Below are 16,128 nucleotides of genomic sequence, written 5' to 3'. Positions count from 1 at the left end.
GCCGCGCGTTCCGCCGCCCGCGGGGCAGGAGGAGGCGGCGGCGGCTCCGGGATGCTCGGACGGACCATCCGCGCCTTCCCCGCGGGACGCTCGGGGCGATAACAGCGCTCAGGGCTGCGGGTTGAGGCTCTAAGCGGCCGCCCGGGCAGCGGGAGGCTGATTTCCTCAATTCCCGCTCCTTCCAGCCCCGCCGCAATCCGGGGCCGTTGTTGCCGCCGGGGAGCGGGGACATCTCATCTCTCACGCGGTCATTTGGTTTTGCTCTGCAGGAACTCTCGGCCCTGCAGGTGCGGGCGAGCCCGTCCATCAGGTTTCCCCACCCTGTTTGCCAGAACCTGCCCCGAAATACCTGGAGGATGAGCAGAGCCGGTCACAAGGGGAGGACGAGGCCCTTCTGAATCTGCTCTTTTCATAATGTGTTTATAATGAATGCTTAAAGACAACAGCTGGGAACGGTACCCGGAACGGTGGGTTTAAGGTGTTTTTTATTTTTAGTGTTCCATGAAAACCAAAAAGGTGTTTAAAAACAAAACAGTACCTGGGCTAAAAAGCAGAGAGTACAAACAGGGAGGGGGGGAAATACATTCAGATCCTTCAATAATAATAAAACAATATATTTGATTCTTAAGGCCCTTAAAGGAAATAAAATGCCAGTCCCCGCACACCAAAGGAAGCTTTTAAGAAGTGTTGTCAGTAAAAACAAGGTCCAAGGCACAAACAGCTCTCCTTTGTGACCCAGATCAGAAAAGCTGAGGAATAAAAGTCTAAAATCCAAATCTGTCAGTGAGGTACAGGATCCTCTTTTCCAGAGATCCACCGAGGCACAAGGAGGAAACAAATCAATCCTTCATCTTCCTCCCTCGAGAAGGCACAAGAAGCAGCAGCAGTTTCAGCAAGGCCAACCAGCACCACTCAGGATTAAACCACCCCCGCCTGCATTTGGGACCCTTCATTCACAGCAGAGGGTACCAGAGAACAGAGAGAACCCCCCTCGCTGCAGACACTGCTCAAATAACACTAAAATGAGGAAAAAGAAGTACCTGAAGTCTTGGAAGACTCTTGAACTTAAGGCTTGTTTCAGGTCGAGCTCCCCCTAAGGGGCAGCTCTGCCAGAGAAGCTCCAGACTTTGGTAGTAGGTCAGTTTAGAGGAATAAAAAAGTCATTAACAGCATTTTTTGATTTTCCTAATAAATGTTTACATCTCCAGGCAAATATATTAAACTGCTCTTTGCTACAAAAATACAGTATTTGAGATCTCCAGTGGTTTCCAGTGGTTTCTGACAATTGTAGGCAGACTGCTCACAGGGTGAGAGTCCAGCCAGCTGGTCCAGTCCCTCAATAAAGTGCTTTGCTGTAGAAAAAGTGAGTTAGAAACTCACCCCCGAGCCAGGGGTGAGAGCAAATAACCCAACAACTTCCAAAGGTGGGAGTGTTTACTTCTACAAAATTAAGGTTGGAAAGTTTTAAGCTTTGGTCCTCATGAAGCTTTGGTCCTCTGCTCCCCACTCTGTATTCCAACTTCCTTCTAAGCCCTTTAGGGACTCTCCCAGCCCTGGTAAATCCCAGAGGTGCAAAGAGGCATCTGATCTTTCTTTTCTTTTTTTGATCTTTGACAAGAGCTCGCTTAAAAAAAAAAAAAAAAGTCACATTTAGTTTTCAGAGGAGGAGGAGGAGGAAGAGGTTGTGGTGGCTGCTCAGCAGCACTGAGCTGCTCCTGCTGTGGGGTGGGGAGGAGAACAGCAGTGTCTCCACTGATTGTCCAGCAAAACCACCACCCCTCAGCTCCACAGGATTCCTCCCCCTCTGAGCAGCAAGGTACCTTTGGTCCAAATCCATTGCTGCCATTCCTATGGTAGAGATGTACCGTGAACATCAACGTCTCCTACACCAAAAAACCTGCAAAACTCCCCTTGGAGAACTCTCTGGAACAACATCCACTTGAACTGAGATTTGCTTCTTCCTTTCTAATCTTTCAACTAAGGTTCAACTTTCAGGGCATTAGTTCCTTTTAAATTACAGCCCAGGTCTGAAGCTGGGACATCTTTGGACTTCTCCAGTGTAGTTAATTATTATTTTAAAAACAATCAAATCTTCAAGCTCTACTGTACAAGGCTCCATATTGCACTACAACTTCAGATATGGAAAGAAGAGTAACTGATCTATCAGAGATGCTACAAAACAAAACCATTAAAAAAACCAATCTTCCTAAAGGATCATCAGTGCCTTGCTGGGAAGCAAAACACATCAAAAACCATCCTCCCTTCCAACACTACCAGCCTTTGGATTAATGCCTGATCTTCCCAGATAATGGGAAGAAAACAAGTAATAAATATGATAAGGTGACTCCATTACAAGAGCTGATGGAACTACTAATCAACCCGAGAGTTGCTCAAGGCAGAAACAGGAAAAAGGTCATTTTCCAGGGGCGGCACGACCGGCACCACCAGCTCCACACCGGCTCCTCACGCTCCTCCGGTGGGAACTCGGCCCTTCTTCTCCAGCATGCCCAGACCCTTCACATCTTCCCAGCTTTTCTGTTCCCAGACATGGAAACACGGAGGATGTTGGGGGTTTCCTCCATGACCCTGACGAGCAGGTTGTCGATGTAGTCCTCGAGCTCCCGCACCTGGACGTCCTTCCTGGTGATCGTGTCCTTCTGCTTCAGCACCAGCTGGATCAGCTCATCGTGTGTCAGCTGGGCATAGGCGTAGGCAGGGTCTGAGGGCTCGTATTTCTTGGGGAGAGAAGGAAGGCAGGGTCAGTCCAGACACACGGGCATTCCAAACCAGCAACAGAACACGCCCGGGACCGGCCTGGGGAATTCAAAGCACCAGCAAAGGAGTTTACAAATGGCACTGGCAGAGCCACAGCTGCTCTGTGCTCCACACCTTCCAAAAAGCATCAAGCCCCTGCATGATGTCAGTTCTGTAACTCAGCCCTGCTGCAGTTTATGCTGGAGGAATAAGGAATGTCATGGATGTGTGGAAGTTACAGCCATGCCCTGCCGACCACCATCGTTTACAGACAAGCACTGGGACAGCCACTGCTTAAACAAACCAGAGACTGGGAAAGGCAAATTCAGCTTAAACAGCAAGAAACACCCCTCCAGGCCTTTGGTGTTTCCTCCTATTTCTCTGAAAAATCTGTTTTTACTGCTCAAGCAACTTGGCAGGTACTGGGCAGCTCCTGCCAACTCCTCCAGCTCCCAGAACACTGCCCAGGCAGGGAATGTGAGCACAACAGGCTCCCATGGTGCCTCACACACGATTTACGAGGAATCAAGAGCACCACAACAAGTTCTCAACTCGCTCAGAACAGCAGTGTGTCAGTTTGAATCACTTCATTCACACCCTCACACCAGAAGGAGGCACTGCTGTTATTTCAGTTCTAACTTCTCATGTTCCCCAAAATACCCTCAGAGACAATAACAGGGCCCAGGGTTTTCTCTGCTGACCCAGGAATGCTCCCAGCCGTTCAGATCAACTCTACTCTAGATCAGTCTGCAAGAGAATAAATATTTAAAGACTGTCCCCACCTCTGGGGGCTGACCAAAGGCAAGTTCACACCCAACACACTCTAATAACCAGGGTTCTTTTTCTGCCCAGGACACGAGATGTGAGCCCAGGCCAATTATCTGGAATACACAAACTCCTCAATCAAACCAAAGCTTAAGCAGTGAAAAGTGCCACTTCCCTCCATACCTTCACACTCATTTCCAGCAGTTTTTCGTTCATGGTGCTGATGACATTCAGGTTCTTACTCTGAGACTTGTTTGCCATGGCATTCATTGGCTTCACAGGATGGAGTCTGCAACAGGAAAAAAGGGTTTCTGTTGTTTAGGCAGGACATGTAACACCAGCATGACACAGATCTCCTGACTCAAAACAAATACAGCAGGAAATGGGGGAAGATTCCTACCCTTCTCTGTCTCCTGAGAGAAGAGGTTCAGCTTCAGCAGACAAGGCATTTCTAAGCTATAGGGATTTTGTAGGTATTCTCCAGTTCTCTATGATCTTTACTGACTTAAGGCATTGGAGATAAAGCAGGAGCAGCAGGAAGGGAAATACATCCCGAGTGTGTCATGGAAGAAAAGCCAGGATGGGCTACACGAGGAGGCAGAACACAGGGCAGCTTCTCTGATCTCAGGCACTGGTATTTCAGCCTGACCTTCCTAACCAGAACATATTTGTGGTTCTTGCAACATAATCAAATACTTCCACTGTCCTGGGACAAGCGTGTTAGGCCTTTTCCAACCTGAGCTGACACCACGAGCTGCCAAGAAGTGCTGTCGTTATGTGCCTGAGCAAGATTTGTATCATCAGTTTTAACACAGGAAGCAAATTTTACTTCTATCTCAGCCAGTGCTGGCCCAGAGGTGTCCTGGACCCCAGGCAGGTGAAGCCCCCACAGCTGACAGGTCAGGGGCACAGCAGGAGCTGCACCACTTGCTGTGATCACTCTGAGGAGCCCCATTCAGCCAGGAAATGAAGCATTGTGGTTTATCAGGGTGACCATTCTCCCACGTCTGAAAAAGGGCCCAATTGCAGCCCATTTCCCCAATTGGATGAAATGACCCTATTCACCTGCTGTACTTTCCCTAATGGTTTTCCTGAGAGCTCTGATGAGTGGCTGGTCCCCTCTGGGCACCCTCAGGAGCTGCACAGATCCTTCTGGAGCCAGCAACGACCCCACAGCACCCAGGCCCTGACAAATCCAGGCCCCAGAGGAAGTCAGGGCTGCCTGATGCCAAGTCACTGCAAAGAGCAGCAGCAGATCCAGCAGCTGGAGGGACAGGTCTGGAAGCAAAAGCCCAGCTCACACCTACACAGAGATACCTGCTGTGACCCCCACGTGGTCTCACCTGTGCTTGGGAGACACGGTTTCACCACCCCGCAGGGTTTGGTTAGGGAATGTTTCAGAGGGTGAAACCCGTGCCTGGAGAAGCTTCTTCTTGCCCGAATTTCCCGCTTTAGCTGCGAAGCCCTCGGCTGTTGGCTTTTTCGGAGACTCTGCTCTACGACTTGGGGTGTCAGACAGAAGGGAGTGAGAGGAAGAGGAGGGGTGGCAAGGACTTGAGAGGGAGGAAGAGGAAGCAGAAGGCTCAGAGAGGTCACGCTCTGCAGGCTCCTCAACACCTGCACTGGTTTCCAGCTCCTGTTTCTCAAAATGACTGTTGCACTCCCCGGAATGAGACGTCACACCTAAGCCTGAGTCAGCTCCCTGGATACTGACCCTGGGAGCACCCATTCCAGCAGGCAGCACGGGTGATCTGCCAGGCTTACAAGCACCAGGAACACCTCCTCCTCCTCCCGGAGCAGCCAGGGTCATGGGGGCTGCAGCCGAGCTCTCAGAGAGCTCTCCATGCAAAGGTGCCAGACCTCGGGGCTGCTCTCCAGGCCCTGAAACACCTTCATCACCTGCAGTGAGCCCACGGCCCTCCTGGCAGTCCCCCAGGAGCTCGTCATCGGAGCCTCCCTCCAGGATCACTGGCAAACTGGCCACTTTGGAGCCGCGGTCTCCAGGAACGGGAGTGGCAGCCCTGAGACTCGTGAGACCGGCAGATAAATCATCGTCACCCTCATTTCTTAAGGGCCTGTCACCTCCAGGTGTCACTGGAGGAGGGACAGTCTCAGAGGAGCCACTTTGGGGGAGGCACCCACGAGCAGCTGAGGCTTCACCAGCAGGTAACAGGAGCCCAGGCACGGATTTTACACCATCACCTGAAGAAGGAGCATCACCCTTTAACTCAGCCTGGGAAACCAATGGGCCCTTCCTCAGTGCCACAGCCCTCCGTGGGGCTGGCTCTGGTGGGACAAGGACCTCACTGCCATCCCTCTCTGCATCTGCTTCCCGAGGGGACACGGTGGGCTCACTGTTCTGAAGGGGACCTGTGCTGTCACTGCAGAGCTCTGCTGATGGGCAGTGCCCTGCTCCCAGCTCATCACCAAACCCTGCCCGCCCCCCTGCTGCCCCTGGACCCAACCTTCCAGTGGAATCAGAGCACTGCTCTCCACCTTCCTGCCCACCCAAACCTCCACCACCTGCTGCAACACCCTGCGATCCACCCAGGACAACGGACACGGATTTCCCATCGCCCAGCTGAGAGCTTTCCAAGGAATCCTCGGGGTGAAGCTGGGGAGAATCGCAGTGCTGCTTCTGAGCCAGCCCAGGAGGGTCAGAAGGGGGATCAGACAAGGTGCCAAGAGGGTCTGGCACAGCTGTGACATCTTTAGTTACAGCCACATCTGCAGAGCCCCCTGAAGCACCATGACCAGGGTGACCTGCTGAGGAACAGTCCTCACCACGAGGGAGGCAGGAAGGGGAAGAACCAGCGACAGTTTGGAAACCTGCCTGTCCCCCACGCTTGGACACGAAGGGATTATTGTCATTGAAGTGACAACCAGAGGGGAGGGAAGGTGTGGGAGGGAGAGAGAGACTCTGGGGAGCCCCCACAGCAGAGCTCTCAGGACCCTGCCCCCAGTCAGCAGCAAAGGGATTATTACCCCTGGCAGAAACCCATCCAGGAAGAGGTGCTTTGGGAACAGAGGCTGGAAGATGATGGGATGAAGGGAAAGGGGCAATCCTGTCGGGATCCAGGGCTGTGGATGCCCTGTCCCACTCGGGACTAAAGGGGTTCTTGTCATTCCAAAGCTCTGCAGCAAAAGCAGGAGAAGTGAGAGAGGCAGAAGAACTAGTGATGTTTTCAGAGTCTGGCACTTGGACTTTCTGCCCCGTTTTAGAAACAAAAGGATTATTGGCACTGCTGATATGGTGCACAGAAAGAAAAGCAGGGAGGGGGTCAGGTGCAAGAGTAGGAAGCGTGGCTTTGGGTTCCTCCTCTGGAGACAGGCCCAGTCTGCAAAAAGGGACAAAAAACTCGCATGTCACTTGCAGATGCAACACGAGGCAGGAACAGACAAGCTTTAGCACCAGCCTCCATCAGCCCCTGCCACTGGGGATGAGTTATATTTGCAAGAGACCTCAGAGCCTGTCTGAGAGACTTTATATCCTTCACTGCATCTTTACAAAGGATTTTATGTCATTTGTGTCAGAACTCTTCTGCTGCAGAGCTTGTTTTTGTTGCTTTAAGCACCATCTCTTTGCACCCCAAGCAGGTCTATTAGTACATAAAACACTTCATAGGCAAGAAATTTAAACATGATAAGCACTGAAAATGAGGAGTTAGGGATACACACAAACCACAGCCTTATTAGTAGGGCATACCTACAGATATATATAAAACCCCAGACACACACAATTTATATATATCTGCATATGAAGGACAGAGGAGCAGAATTTCCGAAAAAGCCTTGGTGTACAAACCCACACAAAATCCCTTCGTGTTGCTGTGAATGATGCCAAAAGCAGAAGGGCTCCAAGATTAACCTTTGGAAGACCACAGCCAAGTAGAGAAGAGGAAAGCACAGATGTTAGAACAGGTATTTCTGACCCCAGGGAGGTTCCAGTCGCACAGCTCAGGCAGAGTTAGTTTTTGCAGGAGATCCAGTGAGAAAAATCACCCCTGCAGTACCTACACAGGTGCCTGCACTCAGAGAACCACTACTCTGGCATCACTTACAAGGAGCATTCCTATATCCATCTTTTCTTCGTACCCAGAAAGAGCCTGGGAGTTTTTGGCCACCAAAGTGCCCAACGCCAGCCAAGCCCAGGTGCGGCAGGACACAGCCCACACCACCACCCTGCCACCACCACTGCCCATCCCAATTCCCACCAGCAGCTGGGACTCACCTGGGCTTCACTGTGGGCCTCACAGCTTTGGTCTTGGCTGGGGCAGCAGCTTTTTCGGGTTTCCGTTCCTCCTCACCAGGGCCGAGTGGCTGTTTGTTTGCAAAGGTGTCTTCTGTGCTCTGAGTGTCTCCTGATGGGTCCCCTCTGCCCAGCTCTGCTGGGGGTTCAAGACATTTGGCCTCCTCTTCACTGTTCTCTTCTGGAATTTTGTTCTCCTCACTCTGCAGGGTCCTGTCGGGAATATTCTCAGCATCTCCCATCTTCCCCACTTCTTTCTTCCCGGTGACCAGGGAGAGCAAGGCAGACTTTTTGTGGTCTGGTTTTTTGGGCTCCCTCACAGCCTCGGTGCTCGGGGGAACGCTGGTGTCCAGGGGCTCCTCACTGCTCAGCAGTTTGTACGATGGCAGAGTCATGGATTTGAAGGTCTCCAAGGACGTGGGCCCAGAGAAAGCCTGACTAGGAGAGGTTCTTCCCGTCTCTTCAGGTGGTTTGCTGGACCTGGAGGACAGGTTCTCCTCTGAAGCGAAGAGCTGCTTCCTCCTGAAGTTGAGAGGAGAGGGAGAGGAGGCTGGAGTGTTGTCCTTCGTTGTGGTCTCTTCCATATAAACGTGACTGCCGTTGATACACAGGCTAGACTTGGAAACGGGATCGCTTTTGGATTTCAGGCCACTGAACAAAGAGAGCCCTTCCTTCTTGGTGTGGTTACTGGTTCCTTGGGTTAGCTGCCTGCTGTCCAAAAGGGCTGTTTTGCGAGATTTAAACAGAGGAGAAGGAGCTGGCTTCTCTTCCAGGGCATTTCCAAGGGCTCCTGGAAAAAAAAAAATCAAACAGGGAGAAATTCAAGATACAAGAAAAACTTTTCCTCTGGCACTTGCTACTGACAACCTCAGTGCCAGGAGGGGCTTTCCATGGATTTTTTCAGAAAGAAGAGTTTAACTAGTGCTGTGGAAAGTGTAAACAACCCTTTGGAGAAAGGCTTTGTGCTCACCAGTGCAGCGAGTGCCAATACTCACGTTCTGAGGTCGGAGAGGTCTCAGGCTCCTCCTCATCCCACTGGGGCTGGAAGTCGCTGGGCCGAAGCCGAACCTTCTGGGTGACGGGCTGCTGCGTGGGCAGCACTGACATGGACTGGGACAGGGTCTTCTGCAGCCCAGGTTTGGAGAACAGCGCTTTGAACTTGGATTTCTTCTTTTCCTTCTCGACCGCCTCGTCCTCGCTGTCAGCAGGGGAGTGGGTCGTGCTGGGAACAATCGCCGACGCCGTGTCCGAGAGGCCACTGCTCCTCTTGCCCTTGAGCTTGTCTTTGAGCTTCCCAAAGGGAGAGCGAGGCTTGTCCTTCATGGACAGGTCAAACATGCTGGCTGTCATGCTGCTCCTCATGAACTGGATGTCCACCTCGATCTCCCCCCTCTCCTTTTCCTTCTTCCCCGGTTTGGAGCGAAGCTTGTACCACCTGCAGCAACAAGGAGACTTCTTCTACCAACCAGTTCCCAAGGCACGGGTAATTGAGAACACAGAGGTTGCTTATGTTTGAAAAATCAAATCAGCCTCCAGTGTAGGAAAAGAAAAGCCTTTAATCTTACGAGGACGTCACAGTCACGGCCCCAGGTGCCAAGGAAAACATTCCTTATCGTGAACAGAAAGTTATTAGTAAGGTTTGGTTTGAAACCCAGATCAGGAGGGGTTAAAAAGAAGGAGGAAAAACAGAAACACAACATGGAATTCCTGTATTTCAGCTCAGCCACTCTCCTCTGCCCTTTCATATCTCCTCCTGACACTCGCAGAGGCCACGGCTTTGAAGTGGGAGCCGAGAGCGAGACGAGGCACCAAGAGCTGCACACGCGTCCCACACCCTCATACCTTTCATTCCAGCTCCCTAATGCCTCTTAAGCCAAGGAACCTCTAATCAGCAGGAGAGAGCCAACCCCAGCCCTGCAGACCGCTGGGGATTTCCACCCACCTCCCCCAGCTCGTGACTGAGCAGGGAGCACCAGGAAGGACATTGCTCAGACAGAGTCACATCCCTTCCCAAAACCTGGCTCCAGAACGCCAAGCTCCGTGTGGTGAGTGCTCAGGGCATCCCAAACCACAATCCCACCATCCATACACCCTCAACCACCACTCAGTGACTCTCAAACCACATGTGGGCCAGGAAAGAGAATTATCAGCGCTGCACACCACTGTGGTTTTGGCTACTGCTGGAGCCGCAGAATTCCCAACTCCACAGAACCCACGGGAAAGGCTGCCTGGAAAACGCTGGTTTCTTGCTCCTCACCAGATGGAACAGGAAAATTATGGAAGGAAACAGAGCATGCAAATGTGCCTCACCATCAAATTTGCACTTCAACCTCTGAAGGTGCACTGGAAGCAACAAGAAAGAGAACAGGAAAAGGCAATTTGCCCCAGAGAAAATTCAGAAGTAATGAGGATTACTGAAGGAGATGGATTCAGGAATCTGCTACACTTCAGAGGGATGGATATACAGAAGAAATTCTTCCCTGTGAAGGTGGTGAGGCCCTGGCACAGGTTGCCCAGAGAAGCTGTGGATGCCCCATCCCTGGAAGGCCAGGTTGGATGGGGCTCGGAGCACCCTGGGATAGTGGAAGGTGTCCCTGCCCATGGCAGGGTGAGCTTTAAGGTCCCTTCCAACCCAACCCATTCTGTGATTCTATAATTCTAAATGAACCCTTGAGCTACAGTCAGATGCTCCAGCTTGGAGTTACAAGGTACCAAGGGAAGAGATTTTATCAGGAAACTGAGGCTTTGCCCAGTCCCTGAGGCTGCAGCCTGGGAATCACAGATCCTTTGCCTTTAATATGAGCCAGCACTGGGCACTTTTGTTCCAAACCCGTGGTTTCTAGGAGCATCCTGTGCTCGCAGGGCTTCGGTGCCACAATTGATCCCATGTGCTCCCTGCCCGGGAGCAAACGACGTGTTCAGCAAAGGCAGCTCAGCCCCGACCAAACACAGCCCCACTGGAAGGAAATCACGGACTGACAACCCCCCGAACCACAAAAAAACCTCATTAATGGCATTTATCACATTCGTGAGCACCTGTATTTATTCTCCAAATAAAACCAGCCCTTTCCAGCTGCACATCGCCGTGGCAGCCAGGACAAAACAGGCTTCAAACAGGAAATGAGGGCTGGAAACAACCGAAAATATCGGGAAATTTCCCCAGGAGCACCGAAGTTGTGTTTTCTTTTCTCCTGCCCCTCAATTTTCCTTTGCCCAGACAGACACAAAGGCACCCGCCGGGGCCCCGGGCTCTGCTGACCGAGGGCACGCTGGGCTGCGCAGTGTAAACACAGCAGTGCCTGACACAGCCTTAATGAACCCGCGGCCTAATTAAGCCTTGACAAGGGGTGGCAGCTCCTGGCCCTGCTCAGGTGAGCCAGAGGAGGAAGGTGACTCACCAGCCACATTACAAGGCTGCTGACTCCCAGTAAAACCCTCCCAGGCACCACCCCTGGATTTCACCGCCCCACTGTTTATGTTCAAAGAGTGTGACACAGAGCTGGAGCTGGGCATTAACGACCCCGGCTCGGTGTCCTGCTGACAGCAGCGAGGGCAGCCCGTGGAAATATCCACCCTGGCATGTGCTAAGTGTTTATTAAGGAAAATAAATAAAGAGCTGGCAGAGCCTGCGCTCGTTCCCCGCTGCAGGGAGGCGGCATTCCGAGGACACCCGGTTTCGGGAGCCAGCCTGGCTGTTCGCTGTGTACAGTGTCACTACACACACAGAAATAGTGAAAAATCAAACCCAAGGACCAGGCAGGACTGCCTGGAAAAGCTCTGGCCACATTTCCCAGGGGCCCCTGGCCTCTTCCAGGAGCTATCAGGGGCTCACCCACACTGGGGGAGACCCTGCCCTGAGGGGTCACCCCATGGGCATTCATGGGGCTTGAGGGGTCCCTGTGGGGCGTGCGTGTCTCCCAAGAGAACCCCAGTCCCCTGTGGAGCATAAGGGTTCCCCCCTAGACCCACACATGCCTGTAGTGTACAGAGGTTTCCACGAGGAACAGGGACATCCCATGAGGATCAACTGGGGTTGACCCTCGAGGAGCAGAGAGGGCCCCCTCAACTTCCTCCCCAGACCCTGTGGGGCACAGAGTCCCCTCTTCATCCCTCTCCCCAGCTCCCATGGAACACAGAAGCCCCTGCACCCCTCTTCCTGGCCCCTCCCCAGCCTCCGTAGGACACAGAGGGTCCCCCCATCCTTCTCCCCATCCCCTGTGGTGCCCAGAGTCCCCCATCCCATGCCCTCCTCAGTCCCTTCCCAGCTCAGTCCCGTGTTACCCTGTCCCACCTGATGTGCCGCCCCTGTCCCGCGTCCCCCCTGTCCCACCTGATGTGTCCCCCCTGTCCCACCCGGTGTCCTCCCCCGTCCCACCCGGTGTCCCCCCCGTCCCACCTGATGTGTCCCCCCTGTCCCACCCGGTGTCCTCCCCCGTCCCACCCGGTGTCCTCCCCCGTCCCACCTGCTGTCCCCCCCGTCCCACCTGGTGTCCCCCCGTCCCACCTGCTGTCCCCCCGTCCCACCTGCTGTCCCCCCTGTCCCACCCGGTGTCCCCCCCGTCCCACCTGCTGTCCCCCCCGTCCCACCTGCTGTCCCCCCCGTCCCACTTGCTGTCCCCCCTGTCCCACCTGGTGTCCCCCCCGTCCCACCCGGTGTCCCCCTCTGTCCCCCTGCTGTGCCCCCCGTCCCCCCTGCTGTCCCCCCCGTCCCACCTGCTGTCCCCCCCGTCCCCCCTGCTGTCCCCCTGTCCCACCTGGTGTGCCGCCGCCCTCCGTCGTCCCTCAGCGCCGCCAGATCCACCTCCGCCCGGCCCAGGAACTTGTCCGCGCCGGTGAGGGCGCGGTGCAGGACGGTGAGGCGGAGCGCGGGCCGCGGCGGCAGCTCGAACGTGGCCTCCTCCCGCCACAGCGGCTCCCCCCGGCACCGCTCGGCCACCGACGTGCGGAACTTGTCGCGGCCCAGCGCCATCACCGCGTACGCGTCGCTGCCGCCGCCGCCCGCCGCCTTGGAGCGCAGCCCCCGCGCCCGCAGCACCGTCACCCGCGCGTGGGTGGGCGCCCAGCCCGGGGCCGCCATGGCGGGAGCGGGGCCGGGACGGGGCCGGGACGGGAGTGCGATGGGAATGGGACCGGGAGAGGGACAGGGAGCGGAGCCGCCCGGTGCGCCCGCCCCGCCCCTCTCGCGAGAGTACGGGGTGGGCGGGGACTGGGAGGGGCGGGGCGCGAGTCATACAGGTGTGCGCAGGTGTGTGCAGGTGTGTACAGGTGTGCACAGGTGTCGGTACAGGAATGCAGAGATGTGCGTGTGTACAGGTGTGTGAGGTTAAAGGTGCGCTCAGGTATTTTTGTGTCCAGGTGTATGGATGTACAGGTGTGCACAGGTGTGCACAGGTGTGCGCAGGTGTCGGTACAGGGATGCAGGGGTGCATGTGACGTTACTGGTGCGCTCAGGTATTTTCGTGTACAGGTGTGCACAGGTGTGCACAGGTGTTGTTACAGGCACGCAGGGATGTACAGGCGTATGTACTGGGATGTGTGTATGTACAGGTGTGTGACATGTTAAAGTCACATGTACAGGTGCATGAATGTACAGGTGTGTACAGGTGTGTACAGGTGTGTGTAGGTACAGGTGTGTGTGTGGCTTTGTGCAGGGGCAGAGCTGCACGTGTCTGCACAGGGCCGGGTGTGGGTGTTTCAGGGGTGCAGAGGTGCCTGTGAGCACAGCCAGGTGCGTGTCCAGGGGTCCAGGTGAGGGGGGCTGTGGGGTACCAGTGCATGCAGGGGTGTGTGAGGCTGAGCAGGCCAACCTGTGCTGGCACTGGCTCCATCCCTTTACTTGTTTGCTCCAAAAAGCCAATCTCACAGGAGAAATGCCACTTCCAAAACATGGGACTCATTTAATGCCCCCTCCCCACGCTCCCACAGCCCTTTCCTTTCGCTGACACGGCATAATGACAGGAGGGGTCCTGAGGGGCTGGGCACAGAGCTTTGCTCCCTCCTCCCACCTCACCCCATCCCCTCTGCTCCCAGCAGCAGGGAAGGCTCTGCCATGCCCGGGACGAGGCACACGCCCTGGAGGGTCCGGGCAGGGGGACCCCGGGCTCAGAGCACTCCACCAGCAGCCCCGCAGGCCTTGGCGGGGCGGATCCTCCTCTTGCAGGCGAAGATCCTGCGGAGCTCCGTGCGGAAGCGGTGGTGGAGCCAGGCGTAGAGGAAGGGGTTGCAGCAGGAGGAGCTCATGGCACACCAGTGGCACAGCAGCTGGATGAGCAGGAAGTGGCGCTTGTCGATGAGGTGGATGTCGATGTCCCGGAGGACGTTGAAGACGTGGATGGGGAGCCAGCAGACGCCGAAGGCCAACACCACCAGCACGATGAGGCGGAAGGTTTTCCTCTTCCTCAGGCGGTCGAACTCGGCCTGGCTCTGCGTGGGGTGTCCGGGCACCACCCGGTTCCGCAGCCTCACCGAGATGCACAGGTAGGAGAGGGACACGGCGGAGAGTGGCAGGATGTAGGTGAGGATCAGGGTGCTGTAGGCGTAGGCCAGGCGCTGCGTCTCCTTCTCCACCCAGAACTCCTCGCAGATGGTGAATCCCTCCTGCCGGAACTCCACGTGGTAGGTGTGGGCCACGGCGGGGGCCACCAGCCCGCAGGACAGCAGCCAGATGCCCCCCACCACTGAGACGCAGCTGGTGACAGAGATGCGCCTCCTCAGGGGGTGCAGGGTGGCATAGTACCTGTGGGGAGACACACGGGGAGCCCGAGCCCTCGGAGCATCCCCCTGGGGTGCTCTGGGCTCTGCTGAAGAGCAGAAAAACACCAGCACTCCTGAGGATGTTCTGAGCCCCCAAGGGCAGCATGGCTGCACCAGCACTCCAGGCTTCCTCTGCTGTTCCACCCAAACCTTCTTTTTATTATTTTTCTTTTTATTTTTTCCCCTTCCCCTCCTGGTCCTGCCCCGCTCCCCCCAAGGCAGAGGTGAACCAGCATAAGAGGCATTGCCTCTGTCCCCTCAGCATTTGGATCATCTCTGATGAGAGGAGATCTTTATGGAAACACAAATTTTATTAACCCCCCAACCCAGCACACTTCATGTGGCACAAACACTCTCCACCCCAGGGCCAGGACGCACGAGGTCTGGGCACAAATTTACCCAAAGTAGGAAAACCAGGGTGCAAACTCCAATGAGCCCTTGTGCCGGGAGCACGGATTGGGATTTCAGTGGTGACGGCTTCACACAGGGACACGGAACTGCACGGCATTGTTTGCTAATGCCAAACGTCCCCCCTGCGCATCCTCCCCCCAGACTGAGTCCTGGTGCTAAAGAAAAGGCTGCAGGGATACTCTCAGGGAATCCTCGGGGATTTTCCTTTTCCAGTTTTGAGTGTTTGTCAGTAAACACCCTGAGCTGAGGGAGCAACAACCTGAGGGGACAAGGGGGGAGAGACACCTGCCGGCACTTACCTGTCAACTGCGATGGCCGTGAGCGTGAAGACGGAGACGTAGACGGTCATGGGCTGCATCAGGAAGACAAAGTAGCACAGAAACTTCCCGAAAACCCAGCCCTGGGGGTTGAAGGCGTAGGCCAGGGTGAAGGGCACGCACGTGGCGCACATCAGCATGTCGGAGAACGCCAGGTTCCCGATGAAGAAGTTGGTGACGTTGTGCATCTTCTTGCTCCTGCAGATGACGTAGAGGAGCAGGTAGTTGCCGAAGACGCCGACGAGGACGACCAGGGCATAGCAGGGGATGATGAGGGGTTTGAAGGACTGGATGAGCTGCACCCCGGTGAACTGGGCGCTGGCATTGGAGCGGTTCTGCAGGGCCAGCTCGTAGGTGGTGACGTTGGCCCCGTCCCCCTCCATGGCTGTGGCTGAGCCCCTCTGTGTGCGGGTAGGTGAGAAACCCCCCGTCTCAGCACTCCAAAATCTGACAGCTGCGGGGTTCAGGTGTCCACAGGGCACGTCCTGCTCCTCATCACAGCACAGGCACCCGGGGAGGCTCCTCAGGAGAGCAGCTTCATCCCATGGGCTCCTGGGGAGGGAAAAGGAAAACCGGACTCAGATAAGGAGCATTGCCACAAGGAGCCCTGCAGGAGGGATGCCAGCCCCGGGGTCACAGCGATCACAGATCAGGGAGGGAGAGGAAAAGGAGAAAAGCAGCAGGACCCCAGGCTGTAGGGAAGGACTTACCAAAATGTGGGCTCATCCACAGCCCTTTAACCGAAGTGTCCGCAGCAATCCTGCCCCAGCCCGGCAGCACCGGGGGGCATCTGCCGGCCGGAGGGAAGGGGAAGCAGCAGCCGAGCCAGAAAACAGCTCCCAGTGTTTCTGGAAATGACAAAGGACGTTAATGGATAAG

The 16,128-nt window shown here is 55.2% G+C and overlaps 2 protein-coding genes across 3 annotated transcripts; both read right to left on the bottom strand.

The window, feature by feature from the left end:
* Positions 1-467: 467 nt before the first annotated feature.
* On the bottom strand, positions 468-12,937 carry RAB11FIP1 (RAB11 family interacting protein 1). 2 transcript variants are annotated; one of them, XM_064638102.1, is made up of 6 exons: positions 12,523-12,937; positions 8,764-9,203; positions 7,751-8,558; positions 4,863-6,857; positions 3,703-3,808; positions 468-2,735 (listed from the first exon to the last, which is right to left on the bottom strand). In XM_064638102.1, exons 1-6 carry the CDS (start codon positions 12,843-12,845, stop codon positions 2,517-2,519), a joined length of 3,891 nt encoding a protein of 1,296 aa, XP_064494172.1. In that variant the 5' UTR covers positions 12,846-12,937; the 3' UTR covers positions 468-2,516. The 2 variants fall into 2 exon arrangements, with proteins under 2 accessions (XP_064494172.1, XP_064494173.1); XM_064638103.1 differs by lacking the exon at positions 4,863-6,857 and having other exon boundaries at positions 12,523-12,899.
* Positions 12,938-13,645: 708 nt separating this feature from the next.
* LOC135403784 (prolactin-releasing peptide receptor-like) lies at positions 13,646-15,632 on the bottom strand. Its single transcript, XM_064638104.1, has 2 exons — positions 15,232-15,632; positions 13,646-14,504 (listed from the first exon to the last, which is right to left on the bottom strand). The coding sequence occupies exons 1-2, from the start codon at positions 15,630-15,632 to the stop codon at positions 13,871-13,873; spliced, it is 1,035 nt and encodes a 344-aa protein (XP_064494174.1). The 3' UTR covers positions 13,646-13,870.
* Positions 15,633-16,128: the final 496 nt, after the last annotated feature.

Source organism: Pseudopipra pipra, chromosome 28 (genome assembly GCF_036250125.1).
Source record: "Pseudopipra pipra isolate bDixPip1 chromosome 28, bDixPip1.hap1, whole genome shotgun sequence".
Lineage (NCBI taxonomy): Eukaryota > Metazoa > Chordata > Aves > Passeriformes > Pipridae > Pseudopipra > Pseudopipra pipra.
The sequence above is the reverse complement of the archived record's forward strand: the minus strand, read 5'-3'. Positions and strand labels throughout refer to the sequence as shown.

Coding starts and splice junctions, on each gene's coding strand:
- RAB11FIP1 (XM_064638102.1), bottom strand. CDS start 12,845: ATGGCGGCCCCGGGCTGGGCGCCCACCCACGCGCGGGTGACGGTGCTG. Junction 3,809..4,862: donor ACCGTGTCTCCCAAGCACAG/GTGAGACCACGT, acceptor TTCCTGTTGCAG/ACTCCATCCTGTGAAGCCAA. Junction 2,736..3,702: donor TGCTGGAAATGAGTGTGAAG/GTATGGAGGGAA, acceptor TCTCTCCCCAAG/AAATACGAGCCCTCAGACCC.
- LOC135403784 (XM_064638104.1), bottom strand. CDS start 15,632: ATGGAGGGGGACGGGGCCAACGTCACCACCTACGAGCTGGCCCTGCAG. Junction 14,505..15,231: donor ACGGCCATCGCAGTTGACAG/GTAAGTGCCGGC, acceptor GTCTCCCCACAG/GTACTATGCCACCCTGCACC.